Source organism: Pezoporus flaviventris, unplaced genomic scaffold, assembly GCF_033815535.1.
Source record: "Pezoporus flaviventris isolate CSIRO_AGI_PZ_B2104156 unplaced genomic scaffold, CSIRO_AGI_Pfla_v1 ptg000041l, whole genome shotgun sequence".
NCBI lineage: Eukaryota > Metazoa > Chordata > Aves > Psittaciformes > Psittacidae > Pezoporus > Pezoporus flaviventris.
Window position 1 is genome coordinate 2,064,495 of NW_026892589.1, and position 19,077 is coordinate 2,083,571.

A 19,077-nucleotide genomic window follows, 5' to 3' on the forward strand; every position below is an offset into this window, starting at 1 on the left:
TACCTTTATATATCTGGGTATTTGGAAGGATGGACTGGCTCCTGTTTATTTTCATTTGGGAAGCTTTCAGAGCTACAAACAGCAGCAGTAAAGCCAAAGTGCCCCTTCTGCAAGCATAAAAGTTAACACCCTGCACACTAAAACATCACCCTGCCTCACAGCAGACCTGGTGGGGTTTTACAGTAAGAGTTGTGAGGTAAGATGACAGCCACCAACACAAGGCAGGTTTGCCACACAGCTCAAGAACAGCCACACGTGTATTCCACACAGACAGCAACACAGTCTCACAACACACTACATGTTACACCACAGGATCCACTGTGTAATGACAACACAGTTCAAACAAGGACCAGACACATGCTCTGAGATCGGCGTCTCCAGGATGACCAAACCTCTGCCTGCCGATGCCCATCAGTGTGGCTGTCAATACTGCCCAGAAAAAGAAAGCAGCAGTTTTCCTGTCTGAACATGTGCTTGCTTGAAAGATATAAATAAGCTTTTATTAAAAGACGATGAAGAAATCCAGGCATTCTGCACTGCAACCAAGCATACAACAGCATTAGGTGCAGTGAACCCAATCACCAGTGGTAATTTATAAAAGCCAAGCGAGCAGGCATATAATTGCTTTAAGTAAACTCTGACTTATAGATAAAACTACATTTGAATTGAATACAGAGGGGAGGGGGAGGACAGCATCCCTTTAAAGAAGATCCTTCGAGACATGTAACTGTAGAAAGGCTGGCGAATACAACATTGATTGGGAGTGAGGTAACCACAAACACCACTGTCTCAAATGAAAAGGGATTCAAGGTCTGACCCAGAAAACAAGCGTCGTAACCGCTGGGATGAAAATTTAATGATAAACACAAGATGCTCTGTGCAGGCCGGATTGAATTATCTGATGTCAGCCAGGAAATGCAAGGCGCTCGGAGAAAGAGGAGCTGCTAGCAGCCACCTTCCACTCGCAGCTCAGGTTGCGCTTAATCAATCCTTGATATTCTGCCATCTTCTGGCTTGAGCTTTGGCAGCAGTGTGGAGAGAAGAGGAGAGTCCATGAAATAGGTGCATTTCTCTAAGGAAGAGCTAACCCTGCACAGTTTATCTTTGCTTCCTTACATAACGTGAACAAAAGAGATCTCCTCCTGAAGCACTTCAGGCAAACTGCCTCCAACACGCTTGTGGCTGCTGCTCCCGGTCACTCTGCTCAGAGCTTGCACAAACTCCTTTTCAGAAAGAGTAAAATAAAAAACCTCTAAATAAAAATTACCCCACTTTACTGCTTCAAACAGTGCTGGACAGTGAAGAAAACAAGATCAGGTCTATCACAGCGCAGGGTCACATCAAGAAAGGTTGTTCCCAGACTTGCTAAAGACTCCAAATGCACAACAGCCCCGGCATTTCTGCTGGGGATCCTTGCTCTCCACCCCCCTTGTTTGATTTTTAGAACCATTCTCTGATCTCCCAAGATCCCAACTTGAGCATCCTGAAACCTGGGAGCAGCTGCTGTGCACTGCCACAGTTTCCAGCTATAAAGACAGAATGTAATGCCTGGCTGGTCTGACCAAGCTGAGCCAGAGTGCTGCAGCTGCTCCCCAAAGTCAGGCAACAAAAACCCACCTAAAAACTGAGCAGCCCTATCTGATCCAGTGCAGCAGCCTGACCACAGAAGAAAGAAAGGTAAATGATGCCACAGGCCACTGCTGAGAAACCCCAGGAAATGCCACACACAAAAGCAGCCTTAAGATCATCACTGACTTCTGAAGCCTTGTACGAGTTTAGCCTTACGCATACAGCCAGTCTCCCTGTAACCTAGTATTATTCACATATATAAGCACGTGTTTGTGAAACTGGAGATATAATCCTTAAATGTAACAGATAATTGATATTTATACTGAGAAGAATATTGACTTCTGCTAACCTCAGCTATTAAATTACTTCTTCAGTACTGAACGAATGCAACAGCTACTATTGATCACCAGATTCATTACACTTTTATTACAAATTTGAAAGCACAATGCCATTAAGTACAATACTATAAGCAGGGAGAGAAAGGGGAGGGTTATGTTTGGGTTTAAAGAAGACAAACAACAAAACCCCATCAAATTCCTCAGTCTCCCCTCCTGAACATGCACATAAGTAATTTCCCTGCGCCGTTTCCTAATGTCCTTGGAAGTTTTAGTGATAACTTGACGTCTGTGTTGTTTGATATTCACCATTATTGGCAGAACAATGAATTCATCTTCTTTGGGGCAAGATTCACAGGATAGTTTTCTACTTGAAGCAACTTAAAGAGATGCTGTCAGAGACCTCAAGCTACCAAAGCAGAGTGAAAGGCAAGCAGTAAACAGCAAAGGAAGGAGTGTAACTTTCTGTCCTAATACTCTAAACATTTCATTTCCTAACCAGATCAAATCAAACAGCTGAATTCTGATTTCTCTGTGTTGTTGTACTAAATATACGCTCATAGCTTCATAAAGAGATACTATTTACTAAACATTATCTCAGAGAAGGGAAATGACTGACAAGTCATGCGAGTGAAACCTGGAACATAGCTTTTCCTAATGGATACACACGTGCGGCTTTTCCCTCGGTGGTCTCTTTCCTGCTCATCTATTCCCACAAACCTTTCAGGAACCACAATTTTCCAATGGCACCGCCTCCCTTCACCATGCCAACTGCTGCAAACTCACCAAGAGCAGCAGGAGACACTGGAGGAACTGGGGAACCAACATGAAAACACTGTGTGAAACTGCATAAACCCAACTTCCATAATACACCAAGCTGAAATACAGACTGAGCTGAATATGCAGGACTGTTGTCCTTTGGTTATTAATTCTTTAGATACTTAATTTATTCTGCTTATCTTCTACATATTCTATATAAAATTCTATAGTATATATTCGATAAAATTCTATATATTGCATATTTGGATATAAACACAATGGAGAAAATGAAGAAAAAGAAGAGCTGGAGGTCTTGGCAGCAGCATGGAGACAACTGGGGTTTCTGGCTCCCAAAAAAGTACAGGAGGTTTCATTAGAGACAGTGGAATGGATGCAGCAGTGCAGATCCCTGGCCAAGGCCAGGAAACACAGTGCCCAAGCTGAAGGGCACAGAAGAAGGCAGGCTGCTGTGGGCTTAGCTGGAGCCCAGCCACAGACCACAGCAGGCTGGGACATGTGGTGTCTGAGCGCTGCCTCAAGGGTCTCACATCAGGCACTAAGATCTGTGGTCCTCCAGCCACACAACTTCTTCCATGGCCACTGTTCAGGTTAACCACTGTGTGGCACTGCCCCTCCAGAGGTCACAGACTTCACGGCTCATCAGCAGAGCCATTTCCATTCCTCTAACACAACCAACTACAGCAGTGAAAACACTGCACGAGAAGCAGAGAAAGGGAAGCTCAAGGAACTCAATGAACAGGATGGCAGAGAGAAGAGAATGGGAGACCTGCAAATGCAGAAGGAAAACAAGTGGGAAAAAACAAAACCAAACCAATCATCAAAGATAAAAACTCCCCTTTTCCTCCTGCTGTCTGCCAGTTCAGATTTCTGCTCTCAGTTGCTCAAGAGCATTCCGAGGGTGGTGAGGTGCTGGCACAGGGTGCCCAGAGAAGCTGTGGCTGCCCCATCCCTGGCAGTGTTCAAGGCCAGGCTGGACACAGGGGCTTGGAGCAAGCTGCTCTAGTGGAAGGGGTCCCTGCCCACAGCAGGGGGGCGAAACTGGATAAGTTTTAAGATCCCTTCCAACCCAAACCATTCCATGATTCTATGAAAAGCCTATCATGTGTACAGGAGTTACCTACACCCAGTGTATTTCAAAGCACATTTCTTTCAACCAGTGTGTGAATCTTATAGTACTTCATAGTTTTCTCTAATCCCATAATGCATAAGCATACCATTAATGTGAAGTGCCACCATAAATATGGAGCTCTGGTATGTTGAGGACAGTGTTCTCTGACTTGCCCCCAGGATGACACCATTTGTATTTACTCGTGTGGCTTCTTCTGGAGGGCTACTAATTCCTGAACCTGTAAAATTCAAGCAGTAAAGCCTTACATCTATTGACACAGTCATGGTAACCTCTTCTAAGCGTTTGTGAGGTTCTTAAAATTCTATTTAAAAGTATATTTAAACCAAATGAATAGCTAACATTACATCAAGGTCCTGACAAGGCTTTATATTAGGGAAATATATCGGGTTTTGGGTGTTCTTCACCTCCCTAGATTGTCTTCCAAATAAAAATGGAGGAAAGTCACAGTCCTAAAGTTATCTTGCACAGCACACAAGAACATCCTTGAGATTAAGGGATTTTATGGAAAAAGTAATGAAGAGAGCATGTTTCAGTAGATGTGTATCACATTTAACACACTCTGGGTGCTTCCACAGCAAAACAAAGGATACAGCTCATCACAAAGTACTGCAGACTTTACAGGGACCGCATGCACATGAGATAGCTTTTTGAACAGCACAATAAAAACCTGCACTGATGAAATGACTTGCAGGTAACCATGATCAGTCACCTGAAGGACAGTCACCATCACTCACAAAGGAACTATGGTTAGCAAAAGCCATTCTTGTCGCCTCTAACAAGTGCTTCTGTTGAATGAGTTAAAAGCAGTACAGGAGATTTCAAGCAGTGTGAGGATCAGGCAGCCTCGTACTCACCCAGCAATGACAACTCCATCACAGGAATGTACATCACACAGAATCCTTCCCAGCTCGTACCGCAGCTGGCTCACAGCACCGATGCGGTTCTGCACAGAAAGAAGACACGGTGTTGGCACTGCCACACAGCCACTGACTTGGGCAGGAGGGTTGATCTGCTGGAGGACAAGAGGCTCTGCAGAGGGACCAGGACATGTCGGATCCATGGAATGAGGGCAATGGGATGAGGTTCAACAAGGCAAAGTGCTGGGTCCTGCACTTGGGCCACAACAACCCCATGCAATGCTCGAGGCTTGGGGAAGAGTGTCTGGAAACTGCTCATGGGAAAGGAGCTGGGGGTGCTGATTGATGGAGCTGAACGTGAGCAGCTTGGGCCCAGGCAGCCAGGAAGCCACCAGCATCCTGGCCTGGATCAGCACCAGTGCGGCAGCAGGGCCAGGGCAGGGATTGTGCCCCTGCACTGGGCACTGGTGAGGCTGCACCTCGAATCCTGTATTCAGTTTTGGGCCCTTCGCTACAAGAGAGACCTTGAGGTGCTGGAGCAGGGCCAGAGAAGGGCAGCGGAGCTGGTGCAGGGCCTGGAGCACAAGTGTGATGGGGAAGGGCTGAGGGACCTGGGGGGTTCAGATGAAGAGAAGGCTCAGGGGGGACCTGATGGCTCCCTACAACTGCCTGAGAGGAGGATGGAGCCAGGAGGGGCTGGGCTCTGCTCCCAAGGAACAAGGGATGGGACAAGAGGAAACGGCCTCAAGCTGCCCCAGGGCAGGTTTAGATGGAGCTGAGGAACAATTCCTGCCCCAGAGGGTGCTCAGGCATTGGAACAGGCTGCCCAGGGCAGGGCTGCAGTCACCGTCCCTGCAAGTGTTCACACCCCGTGGAGACAAAGCCCCAGTGCCATGGGGTAGTGGTGGCCTTGGCAGTGCTGGGGAACAGTTGGACTGGATGAGCTTAAAGGGCTTTTCCAACCCAGATGACTCTATGATTAATTTAATTCTTTGTGGAAAACTCCAAGCTTTGCTATTGCTACCGATAAGCTGCAGTGCAGCTGAGAGAAGTCACACACACCTTATACTTGCTGCCTGGAATTGTTACAGATGGAAATGAAGGAGAAGCGCTATCACTGTTCATTATCACTCATAATCTTCAGGCAGAGAAAGAACTATCACAACAACAACAAAATGATCGCTTTCTTTTAAGCCAGGGTATGGAATGAGCAGAGGAGGAAGCCTTCATCTTAAAGACTGATTCTCAGTGGATTGTTGAGGTATAAAAGTCTCTCTCAAAGTCAGTGGAGCAGCACAGCAAACAAAGACTCACTCCCAAAAGCAATCAGCCAATGGGGTGAAAAAAAAGGTAAGGGAGCTAGGAGTAGGTCTCATAAATCCTTCAGCAGCTTTCCCCTTTCCACTGGCTAAAAGCAGCTGCAATACAAAAGACCAACTTTTCACCACCACTTCCTTGAACCAGGTTCCCATTTTTCTACAGCATCCCTTTTACCTTCCAGTTGGTTTTCAATGTGCGCTCCCTGGCCCGGCAGTTCCTGAGGGCAAGCTTCCAACAGGCATGATCGGAGATGCTTGTATCCAACAGGTACCCTTCCTGTTGGCACAACCTGTACCACAACACTTCATCTTCTGCAAGTGCCTTCCACGTCCTGCTGACCTAGAAACAAAACATATAGACATGTATAGCATGAAGCTGTAAAACATGGATTTCATAGAAAATTACTTAAGTAACATCTGAAATGCACATGTATAAATCAATATAGAATCACAGAATCATAGAATAGTTAGGGTTGGAAAGGACCTTAAGATCATCTAGCTCCAACCCCCCTGCCATGGGCAGGGACACCTCACACTAAACCGTATCACCCAAGGCCTTGTCCAACCTGGTCTTGAACACTGCCAGGGATGGAGCATTCACAACCTCCCTGTGCAACCCATTCCAGTGCCTCACCACCCTGAGGCACTCTAAATTCTTAACTAAACAAATGTATTTTTTCACCCTTTATACTACTGAGAGCATAAAACCCCCAAACCTTTAACAAAAGGCTTGTTGTCTGTGGATTCTTTTGAAAGTACCTAAATTTTTACTCCACTAAAACTCCTTGCAAGATGGACACCAGTGTTCAGTGCCACACTGCCTCTAACACACTGAAAAATCAGTGCATTAGAAAATTATGAAGGGAAAAAAGCAAGAAAACAGACAGCATTGTGAGCTTAGAGCAAAAATATGAATCTATGCTCATATTTGTAGCCAGGAAAACCTCTCAGATCACACCGCAATCTCTCTAAAGCCCCACTGACAATGCCTGATTAGGTGTATGACATTAGTGATTTATAACCTATTGTATTACAGTATGCATAAATAGGAATGAATTATTAAGTTTTTCAAGCGGCCTCAAGTTGCTGTCCATTGCAGAGAGAACAGCCTCATCACAAGCAATTGTGGGCTGAGAATTAAAGATTCAAGAGGTAAGAGGCAACTTAAGTGGCAATCTGTTCCCTGTAATTCTTAATTTAAAAGAAAAAGAGGTAACCAATGAAACCTGCTACCAGTGAAAGCAGCAATCAATTGTAGACTGCTTCCAAAAGACTAAGAAAGCCTTCTCAGACTGACATCAGTTATAAGCATCTTACAATTAAGCATCTAATGTCCATTGCACTCCCCAGCTTACATCAAGAATCTACGTGTCCCATTCAGACAAACTCTCACAAGGACCATCACCCTGTGTTCACTTGCCATGTGTTCCACAGACACAACGCGGCAGAGGGAAGTGAAAGATGAACTATTACTTGTTTTCTATTTCATCATTTGTATTTTATCATTATTAGGCAAACCTTGATTTAAAACCAAAGTAGAGTGTCACAACAAAATACAGCATAAGGAATACTGAAAGTACGAGACTCTTTTGGCAGCAGAGATTTGCTAGGAGTCCATGCAGAACACAAGCCACGGAGTAACAAAGCCTGCAGTGAGGCTTACACAGAGGTTAGGAAAATAAATCAAGCAGTTTGAAACGTGATCTGTACAATTTGTTATGTGATGACTTGGAAGAGCGTGCCTTAGTCTGCTCTATGAAATGGAGCATCAGGCCAAGACTGGCCAGTCAGCCCAACTAAAACACCCACAGCATCACAGGGAGACAGCAGCTGAGGTCCAGAAAGCACCCATCAACATGACCCTGTGTCTTACAGGTCTCCCTGGGTCACGGTAAGTGCAAAACCATCTTGCACACATGGTGTGTACTATATAGTCCCCAAGCAGTGGGACAGTATCTACGCAATGAACAGCACAGATCTCCCCTGTGGAACGCTTTATGAATCTTCTAGCCATGTTGTTTACATTGTGTTGCCTGCTGGCCTCTCAAAACCCAGCATCCCACTAGGAATCAAGGATTGCATCATAAGATATATTTCATTATATATTCTTCCAGGGAAAAGAAAAGTTTAATATGAAGAGAGAAGGGGGGACTGAGTAACCTGAATGTGTTTTTAAGATTAGAGTCAACCAGGCTGGAAAAGCCCTTTAAGCTCATCCAGTCCAACTGTTCCCCAGCCCTGCCAAGGCCACCCCTAACCCATGGCACTGGGGCCTCATCTCCACGGGGTGTGAACACTTGCAGGGACGGTGACTGCAGCCCTGCCCTGGGCAGCCTGTTCCAATGCCTGAGCACCCTCTGGGGCAGGAATTGTTCCTCAGCTCCATCTAAACCTGCCCTGGGGCAGCTTGAGGCCGTTTCCTCTTGTCCCATCCCTTGTTCCCTGGGAGCAGAGCCCAGCCCCTCCTGGCTCCATCCTCCTCTCAGGCACTTGTAGGGAGCCATCAGGTCCCCCCTGAGCCTTCTCTTCTCCACACTGAACCCCCCAGGTCCCTCAGCCCTTCCCCATCACACTTGGGCTCCAGGCCCCGCACCAGCTCTGCTGCTCTTCTCTGCCCCGCTCCAGCACCTCAAGGGCTCTCTTACAGTGAGGGGCCCAAAGATACCTACATACAAGAGCAGCTCTCAAACAGGAAAATCCAAGTCCAGCAGAACTAATACTCAATCACCAAGAGAACTTAGCTCAGACTAGCAGACACACACAATGCTCTTCCCTCATCTGACAAAGCAAACAACCCGGATAGGGCAATCAGAATGCCTTACAAACAACAGAACCAGCACGGAGTCTTCTCTAGCATTATACATCATCCTGTAATAAAAAAGCAGTGCTTAATGCTCCTCTCCCTGTAGGGACACACTCAGGAAGTTCAAAAGCAAAAGAAAAGCCCTCAGAGCGTTACAGTTTAGTGGGGAATTTGCTCTCAACTTGATTTTAAAGCAATATAAATGCAGATATTACTGCTCAAAGGAAAAAAAAAACCACCCAGCTTTGTGCTGACACACCAAACCGAAGCAGCTGTTGGGCAGGAGTTGAGCACTGGGCCAAGTCGGGTTGACATGAGCAGCACCTCTGCCCCCCTCCTGTTCCAGCAGCACGTTTCTGCTGACATGGAGGGGACAGGCTAGAGGCCAAGCAGAGGGAAACAAAGCCAACTGATGGCAGTGTTCGCCTTGCTTAATAAAAAAGCAGCAAAAAGAAAGAAAAAAACACACACCTTTGGAGTTTGCCAAAATAGACAGTGTTGTTCAGAGCATTCCAGTTTCAAGGTCTTAAAAGCATTTTATAAAGATGGTATTAAAACAAAAGAAGGGGGGGAACTACATAAAATTTAGGCTGCCTTTTCAACTTTCAGGAACAAACATGCAAAGGGAATAAAGACCCTCGCCTATTATGATTTTCTTAAATCAAATTACATTGAATCCTGCTGCTTTACAAGCCTGGATTTCCAAAGGGTCCTTAACGCAGCCTTTTCTTGCTGCACCAAAACTAGCATGACAATCCCTTGTAAAAGCCCCACTGAGCGAGGCTCAGCTGCAAGAAATCACTAATAAAAGTGTCTCAAGCATTCCACTTTACAGCACCACTGTGAGCTGCCGCATTAAAACCAGCCATTGGCTCCAAGTCAGCTTTATTAGATCTGCTTGACTTCGAGTTTCAGGTGAGGCCCCGAAAGCCAGAGCATTACGGCTTTATTTATACACACCCATACATTCGGCTTGTTGGGGAGTAGCTGAGATGTGCAAAGCTCTTATTAAACTACAAACATAATGATTTCCAAATCTACACTATGTAGAAACTCCAACAACCCTCAATGACAACACCTCACAGAGCTGTTTATAGATTGAGAGTTCCCGGTTTCATTTGGCATTTAGTGTTCTTATTATCTTTTTACTACAGTTCTCAACCTTTCTCAGCAAAGAAACTTAGGTTTCCCCTGAGCTCCACACAGGAATGGTTTTATATCTTCTAGTTCAGCAAGTAATAATGGTCTGAAGGACTGCACGGGCTTTCACTCACATAGGTTTTGCTATTAAAAACACACACAAAAAGCAACAAACAAAGCCCACCTCTTCCATTAAATCCTAAATTCCTCCTAATCCTATCTAAATCAACTGGCTCAAACTGTAACAAAGGTTTATTTATCCCTTTGCATCAAATAACTGTCTTTGTTTCATTAGGTTAATTTTCTTCCCTAGACACACAAAGGCATTGTCAAGGTTCACTCGCTGAAGCCAGGGGCCTCAATTAGAAATATCTGGACCTTCAGTTCAGTCCAATACAGAGTGCCAAACCGGATTTAATCCAAAGCTATTCAGATGGAAGCCACACCAGGTGGAAGCTGCTCATCTTTTCAATTCACAGTGATAACGATAGCATCATAGAATGGTTTGGGTTGGAAGGGGCCTTAAAGCTCACCCAGCTCCAACCCCTGCCACTAGAGCAGCTTGCTCCAAGCCCCTGTGTCCAGCCTGGCCTTGAACACTGCCAGGGATGGGGCAGCCACAGCTTCTCTGGGCACCCTGGGCCAGCGCCTCAGCACCCTCACAGGGAAGAGCTTCTGCCTCAGAGCTCAGCTCAGTCTCCCCTCTGGCAGGTTAAAGCCATTCCCCTTGGCCTGTCCCTACATCCCTTGTCCCAAGCCCCTCTCCAGCTTTCCTGCAGCCCCTTCAGGCACTGGAGCTGCTCTCAGGTCTCCCCTTCAGGAGCCTTCTCTTCTCCAGGCTGCCCCAGCCCAGCTCTCTCAGCCTGGCTCCAGAGCAGAGCTGCTCCAGCCCTCGCAGCAGTTCCATGGCCTCTTCTGCACTCACTCCAACAGCTCCACGTCCCTCTTGTGTCCATCTGCTATTTTAAGTCCCATCCTGAGCCCAGTATATCCTTATCCATTGGTTTCTCTGCTCTCCCTCTCAACTCCGAGGAGGATGGGTGATTTCTTTTATCCATATACAACCTTGATGCAAAAGGATGCTCAAAAAATACAAGAGATTTTCTTCTTTTATATGTATAAACACTAAAATTCTAACAGGTCGAAAATTCCTGAAGCTCTAGAGACAAGCATCTGAAATTCTCCATTTATGGAAGGCAATTCATTCTTAAATTCCTAGAAACAGTCTCCCTTGTCTTAGATACATACACAATTGTGTTGGTAAACATTTCTAAACCTTCCCTGCGATGAAAATGCAAAAAGGCAACTTCCCACTGGTGCCTTCACACCACAAAACACAGCTCATGCAGTCTCTGGCATTTACTAGAAAGCAGTAACTGTAAGTATATGGAGAAGTTCATAGATGAGACATCACCCTGTCACAAAGCTGACAGTGTAAAGGCCAGATCCTCAGCCCATGAGTGAAGTTAACTGCAGGTATCTGCAGTATCAGCCCCAAATAACACAAGAATCTCAGAATCAGTTAGGTTGGAAAAGACTTTCAAGCTCATCCACTCCAACCCTTCCCAGCACTGCCAAGGCCACCCCTAACCCATGGCACTGAGGCCTCGTCTCCACGGGGTGTGAACACTTGCAGGGACGGTGACTGCAGCCCTGCCCTGGGCAGCCTGTTCCAATGCCTGAGCACCCTCTGGGGCAGGAATTGTTCCTCAGCTCCATCTAAACCTGCCCTGGGGCAGCTTGAGGCCGTTTCCTCTTGTCCCATCCCTTGTTCCTTGGGAGCAGAGCCCAGCCCCTCCTGGCTCCATCCTCCTGTCAGGCAGCTGTAGAGCATCACTCACAGCACAGATACATCTTTCCATGGTCAGAACAGAATCTAAAGGTGGCCATAGGGCTGGCACAAAGCAGAGGGAAAATTTTGCCCTTACTCTGGCCTGTTCTGCTGACACATTAAGTCCTGGATACATTTCTCCTTGAATTACAAACATAAGCTATCAAGAGGGAGTGGTCTGCTGGATACTATTGAGTATCACACAACCCACCAGAGCTCAGGAACTGCTGACACCAATCATTTACATGCTGCGCATGGCTTTGGTATTGGAAATGCCATACAAGTAGTTTGTGTTTTAGAGTACTAATTCCAAAACTCAAGGAAAAGCTGTGGGGAAGAGTGGGAAGGGGGAAATATCAAGGTGAAATTAAAGTCCTCCAGAGCAGTCTGTGGCGTGATTAAATCTCAAAGAGACTTTGCAGTCAGGCTACTTCACTGTTAGTCGGGTACCAATTTGGCATAAAGAACTAAGCTAACAGGTTTTCTCCAAAGGCACTCACATAGTTCCTGATGCCAATTCCACTAACTGTCCCAATGTCATTAAAATCCCAAGGCACCTTAATAAAAAACACCTTTCTGGGATAACACCATAAAGCAGCAGGGCTTTCCATTTAACACAAGCAGGCTTCCCCCCACTCTTCAAAAACCAAAGCACCAAGAGAAAAATGCAAATGGGATTTATTTTTATCGCTTTGCTTTTTATTTGAACACTTCAACAGCAGCCAGCTCTGCTCTAAAAGCACTGGATCTTCACCTCATTCTGAAAGATCTGTAAAACACCGGGCATCTGCTCAGCTACCTGTCAGCTGCCATGCAGGACCAACAGACTCTGTGTGAGAAGGGGAACGAGAAAGGTGGAAAATCTTCTCAGTGTTAAAGCAATTCTTACGAGCACAGGTTCAGGTTAGAAACCAAAGTGAGTGAAACAGAGATCAAGCGCAGTCCGAGCACACAGAAAAGGAGCAGCCCTTCACCAGCCAACCTTTTTATTATGCCCTGAGATAAACTGATCATCCCAAGGGAAACAAAGCAAACCAAAACTAACAGCAACAAAAACAAAAAGAGATGGAAAATTAATAACCTTAAAGTAAACCACCCAAGAAATGCAACCCTTTTCATTTCATGCGATGGGGCCTTTATTGATCACATCTCTCTACCTCAAATCATAGAATCATAGAATAGTTTGGGTTGGAAAGGACCTTAAGATCATCCAGTTCCAGCCCCCTGCCACGGGCAGGGACACCTCACACTAAACCATGGCACCCAAGGCTCTGTCCAACCTGGCCTTGAACACTGCCAGGGATGGAGCATTCACAACCTCTCTGGGCAACCCATTCCAGTGCCTCAGCACCCTCACAGGAAAGAATTTCCTCCTTATATCCAATCTAATCTTCCCCTGTTTCAGTTTGAACCTGTTACCCCTTGTACTGTCACTACAGACCCTAATGAAGAGTCCCTCCCCAGCATCCCTATAGGCCCCCTTCAGATACTGGAAGCTGCTCTGAGGTCTCCACGCAGCCTTCTCTTCTCCAGGCTGAACAGCCCCAACTTTCTGAGCCTATCTTCATACGGGAGATGCTCCAGCCCCTGATCATCCTTGTGGCCTCCTCTGGACTTGTTCCAACAGTTCCATGTCCTTTTTATGTTGAGATGTATGACAAGCTCAAGCATATCTGAAAGCTTTTGTCTCCTGGACAGCACCAAAAATAATCCTGAAGAAATTATTCCTCTGCAACAGAAGCCCTGAAAGAGGAATTCTTCTTCTTCTTCTACCCCTCCTTCATAAAAGACATCAGCAAGTCAAAGATTTATTCAATAACCAACTGTGGTAGCTATTTAACACCATGGCTTGCTCATACTGAACCTTAAAAGCCTGATTTCAAGACACGTGCCATTTGGATAATACTTGTGCCCAGGTCACCCTCCCCAGCAAAGCCATACCCTGCCTGACCCTTGTCAGTTTTTACATGTTATCATTTCTTTCTCCTGCAAACAATCCAGGGCATGGCTCAAGTGTAACACAAAGAATGGTTTTGGATGGACTTCCTGTGAAGTTGCAAGATGTGCTTTGTGCTTAAGAGTTCAGTGAACACCAGCCTGAAACACTGACCAGTGGCCATGGGAGAAGCTGGCAATGAATATCCACTATATTTTACTCTAGGTCACAGGGTAATCAGCACTCACCAACTTAAGTTTGCTTCATTCAGAGAGGAGATTAATCTTTCAGTGTGTGGAGAAAGGAGATAAAGAGGCTGAGTAGGGTGGGCTGAACAATGCTAAGTCAGGTGTATGTGACTGTTTAAAGTTACTGAAGCTGCTTGAAGAATGAGCTTGAAGAGACGGGCAGTTTACAGCTACACATCAATTACTACATTATGAACCATGTCTGAGTACAGAGTGGTGAAAGCATTATCTTAAAGTATCACCAAATAAAATTATGAAGCCCCTGGGGGGTAATGGGAAATCAGTGGCATTTGACAATTCAGCCTCACATGGAATTACTAGGACAAAAAGTTACTACTCCAATTCCTGTGGTTCAGGTCACACACTGAAAAGCTGGACAAACACCTTTGTTGCCATACCCTTTAGTACTGCAAAGTGTTGTGTTCTAAATACTGCAGCAAGACACTCACTTGTTCCTAAGTACACCCACTTGAATCCCAAAACCTTCGGAAGTATTTATTTTAAATCTGAAGGCTTCACTTTTGTCCAAGCCACAAATGCTTTATTTAACTCGACTGCAAGCTCTAAATCCACGCCATTTACTATTATTTTTCAGTATTCGCCTTTGGAGGTATTTTCAGCACTTAAAAGCACAATCAGCTGAGCTATATACAAGGGCTACCACATATCTGGCCTTCATCAATGACTGTCCCTGGAATATTCCTGCCCATTTTACATGGTATTGGAGAAGCAGTCACCAGCACTCACCTGAGCACACCTTCCCAACTCCGTCTTGCCGAGGTACTGAAATATCTTCAGTGCCAGTTCATAAGGCAGCTGGACATCAAAGAAAGGAACCTCATTTATTTCATTCTGGAAAGAAAGAAAGAGACAATAATCTGTTAGGCTTCCTTAATGTACAGCTAGGTAGTAGCTAAAGTTACCATGGTATGGAGAAAGGACGTCGTGTCCTCAGTGCCACCAAAAAGGCAAAGGTAATTCTGCCTCTCCCTCCTGTAACAGCACATCAGACAAACCAGGCTGGCTAAAGGTACTCAAGCTACTCTTCTCTCTGAGTAACAGCAGGTAAAGGATGTTAGAAGGCAGAGTGGAGCTAACAAGCAGACTGAGGAAAAATGTAATGCTTACGTATAGTCAGATGGCAGTGAAAGGCAAGATACAAGTCCCAGTGAAACAGTTTGTCTAAGGTTTAAGCATCAAAAAGACCAAACAAGTAGATCAAACTGTGAAGACATATGCCCAGTATTAATTTCACTCACAAGGCTTCAAACAGATGATGGAAAATGAGTATTTTGACATAAAACTGAATGAAAATCATGTTGCAGATTCTGTCTTTCATCAGTAACATAAAAATGTCTTTTTAATATGTAACGTGCTGGAAGAGTTGCTGCTTTAACTGATTATGTATCTAAAGAAACAATTTAAAGCCAAAGAATCCATCACTTCACCCTAACAACTAAATGCAACACATATATGGCATATATAGATGCTTTCTGGCTGTTTTAACTACATAATTATTAAATCTTCTTTCTGGAGGCATCACATCAAGTTTTGTCTCCCTCATTTCTGCCTACTTATTCCAAGTTTTTATACTACATAATAAGAGAGTGAACAAAATCAGCCCATTCTGGGCATTTCTATGTCACCCATTCTGATGGTTTGCTCTCTGGTGTTTTTTCCTGGTCCCTGTACCCTTCCCAGGTGGTTCTGAATGCCTGCTCCCCATGCACAACATCAGCTGCTCAGTTACAACCTGTCTCCATCAGAAAACAGGCAGATCCCAAATCAGGATCATCCTCTGCACTTTAGCACCTCTCTAGCCCCAACACCTTTGTTTCTTTGCAGGTCTTTTCTATGTTCCTTACTTATTTAAACCTGGACCCTTGGCAGTACCCATGAAGTAGGACATACAGGCAGTGCTGGGTTTATTAAAAGTAGTTACACAGGAAAAACCATTGCAGAATATGGCTGCATGGAAGTTTTTAATGGAAAAGGTATTCTAACACCTAATATTCAGTAATTCAAATACCTCAATACCTAAAAGGGGTCTACAAGAAATCTGGAGAGGGGCTTTGGACAAGGGCCTGTAGGGACAGGCCAAGGGGAATGGCTTTAACCTGCCAGAGGGGAGACTGAGATGAGCTCTGAGGCAGAAGCTCTTCCCTGTGAGGGTGCTGAGGCGCTGGCACAGGGTGCCCAGAGAAGCTGTGGCTGCCCCATCCCTGGCAGTGTTCAAGGCCAGGTTGGACACAGGGGCTTGGAGCAAGCTGCTCTAGTGGAAGGTGTCCCTGCCCGTGGCAGGGGTTGGAACTGGATGAGCTTTAAGGCCCCTTCCAACCCAAACCAGGCTGGGATTCTGTGATACATTAGGTAAATGTTTAGATAGCACAAATACGGGCAATGTTCCCATTAGGTCTTTTTAGCAATACAGCACCATCTATAACCGCTGGAACCTTACACTCATTCCAAAGTTACTTAAACTAGGACCTGCCGCCAACCTCCTCTTCCCCTCCCTCCTCATCCATAATTTTCCTGCACAAACAGCTCCGTTCCCTCTCCTTTCCCTCCTCATGAGGACCACTGGCTCCACTCCCTGCTGTGGATTTGCAAGACGACTGTTTGCTTTCAATGCGATTTAAATTGCATCCATTTCCAAAGGGGACACCAAAGGAAAATATCAAAGGAGCTCTAGCACACATCTCTGGCCAGATGTGAACCAGCTCCAGGAACCATTTCAGAGCAACACACTGCCCAAACAAATAAGATGAGCCATTCGGCAAGGCTTATTAGCTCGAGGCTTATGAGCTCAGGCACAGCACCACTATGAATGTACTGCTTCCAAATTGGACTTGACTCACATCCAGCCAGCAGAACCTGGGCTGTCTGCGTGCACCCAAAGGTGTCATTGGAAGGACAGACTGCCTACAGACAGACAGTACAGCCACAATGGTCAGGACTGACAGCCCTCACATGAAAAAGGAGGGGGAAAAGCTAAAACCAGATGTACAGATTTCATTTTAACTGACCTGCAAGAGCGTTTACAGCCCAACTGTAAGCACAGACCTGCCACAAAGCACAAGCTCCTACTAATCCCATTCTAACGCAACCTTAACCTTAGAGACAGACCAAGGTCTCCCCTTCCCACACCCCCCAAACCCACACAGCTTGGCTTCAGCGCAGCGCTGCAAACCAAGCGGTAACGTGAAGTCAGCACCAGCCTCTCTAAAAGTCTATTGGAATGAATCCAAAATCCATCCCTCTGAGACCGATTTGGGCTCCTGTGTGCTAATGGAGCACTAATTCTGTAAATGGATTAATTTGTGCCTCGCAGACAGAAATTTAATCTCTTCCTTTTAATTCTTCGAAGCAAATAGTAATTAGTCCCAGTTTGGTTAGTCAGAAGCGAGAAAATGGGTTTCCCCCCTCGTTTTCCTGCGCTGTAAATAAAACCTCTATTGCATTTAGAGGACTCGCCAAAATACCGTTGATCTGGTTCAGAACTGTATTTAAGACTATTTCCGAGTTAACTCATTTATTTAATGAATTAATAATGGCGTTGTTACTACACTGCCATGTCCCAAGGCAAACCAGTCTGAAGCACCGCACCTGCATCAAACACCCTAAATAGGAAACAAAACCGTTCTGAAGAGAAGAAGCAAATGCCAATTCGCAAGAACAAACGTACATTTTGGAGGGATAAAACCTTCTAAGATGGAATAAGCGGAGGGGACAAAGGAGCCACAGGAACCCGAAACCCGGGTGTCCCCCTCTGGCCCGGCATCCGCTCCCCCCCCCCCCGCCCCGCACCTCACCCTGGCCCCGCCGCGGCCCTACCAGGTCTCGGATGAGCTGCCCCAGCAGATCGTCGCCATCGCCGCCTCCATCCCCCGCGGGCTCCTCAGCGGGGCGGGCGGGCGAAGGGCTGCGGCGGGCCGGGCCGGGCGGGGCGCCGCCGTGCAGCAGGCCGCGGGCCAGCGCCAAGTAACCCGGCTCGGCCTGCTCGGCGCTGGGGCGGCTCCCGGGCCCCGCTGCCGGCCCCGCTGGGGGCTGCCCGGCTGCTGCCGCTGCCGCTACCGCCGCCGCCTCCCGCCGCCGCCGCTTCGCGCCCCCCGCCAGCTCCTCCCGCCAGCAGCGGCGGAACAGCTCCAGCTCCGCCGAGCCCTCGGCCATGGCGGCGGGGCCGGGCCCGGCCCAGCCTCCCCCGCGGCCCGGCCCGGAAACCGCCCCCTCTCCCGCGCGTTCCGCCGCACGAAGGTTCCTACGCCCGACGGCGCCGCCATGTTGCGGGCCTGAGGCGGGGTGAGCGCCGCGCACCCCAGCACACGAAGGGCGGGATGGAGGCCCCGGGCCTTGGGAAGCTGTCGGCGGCCGAGGGAGGGCCGCGGGCAAGGCTCTACCGTGAGGCCTCATGGGGGAAAGCTGCTCCCAGAAGAGCAGGAGAGGACGCGGAGCGGGAGCAGGAGCGTTGCTGTGGCACTGGGCGATGGGCGCCACTTGGACCACGTCTTCCAGCCGTTTTGTTGGCCGAGGCTGAAGCAGAGCTCGTGGGCAGGGGCGGTCGTGCCCGTTGTGCGCCCCAGGAAGGTGCTGTGCGGGTCAGAGCATCCCAGTCACACCCGCTGGCTTCCACAGGCACTCCCATGGCACGCTGGGGAGGAGATGACCTCCACTATCAGCCCATCTTGTTGCTTCAAGGCTGCGTTTCAGACGATGGCTGAACCCAACATGGCTGTGGAGCCGCTGTCGCCTCAGCTGCCGCCTTGAGGGGAGGAAAGGCCGCGGGTATTCATCTTCAGCACCAGTTCTGTGGAGCCCTGGAGGAAGCAGGTAAGTGACACTTGTCAATGGAGACACTCAGATGGCTGCTCCTTCCCTGGTGCACAGCCATAAAACACATGGCCCGTGCTCCCAGCTGCAGCCTGTGCCCGGGTACATCCATCCAGCCTTGCGTCCGCCTCTGAAGCTGCCGTTCCGCACCCTCAGTGCCCACTTGCTGGTTTCTCTGCTCGGTAGCTCGTGGTTGGCCATGCAGTTTGAAAAACCCAATGTAATGAACACAGACACTGTGGATGCTGGGAAACCTGAGCTACCTCAGGGACTCCTCATCGGGAACTGTAGCGATAGGACAAG

General features: G+C 47.3%; 1 protein-coding gene across 1 annotated transcript in view; it reads right to left on the bottom strand.

Annotated features, from left to right (window-relative positions):
- FBXW8 (F-box and WD repeat domain containing 8) overlaps window positions 1-18,132 on the bottom strand; it is a 53,996-nt gene extending 35,864 nt beyond the window's left edge. Inside the window, exons 1-4 of the mRNA XM_061465781.1 lie at window positions 17,782-18,132; window positions 14,695-14,799; window positions 6,165-6,329; window positions 4,668-4,756 (exon numbers count right to left, since the gene is read on the bottom strand). Of these exons, the coding sequence (XP_061321765.1) occupies window positions 4,668-4,756; window positions 6,165-6,329; window positions 14,695-14,799; window positions 17,782-18,117 (695 nt within the window). The 5' untranslated portion in view covers window positions 18,118-18,132. The remainder of the gene's footprint in view (window positions 1-4,667; window positions 4,757-6,164; window positions 6,330-14,694; window positions 14,800-17,781) is intronic.
- Between the last annotated feature and the right edge of the window lie 945 nt (window positions 18,133-19,077).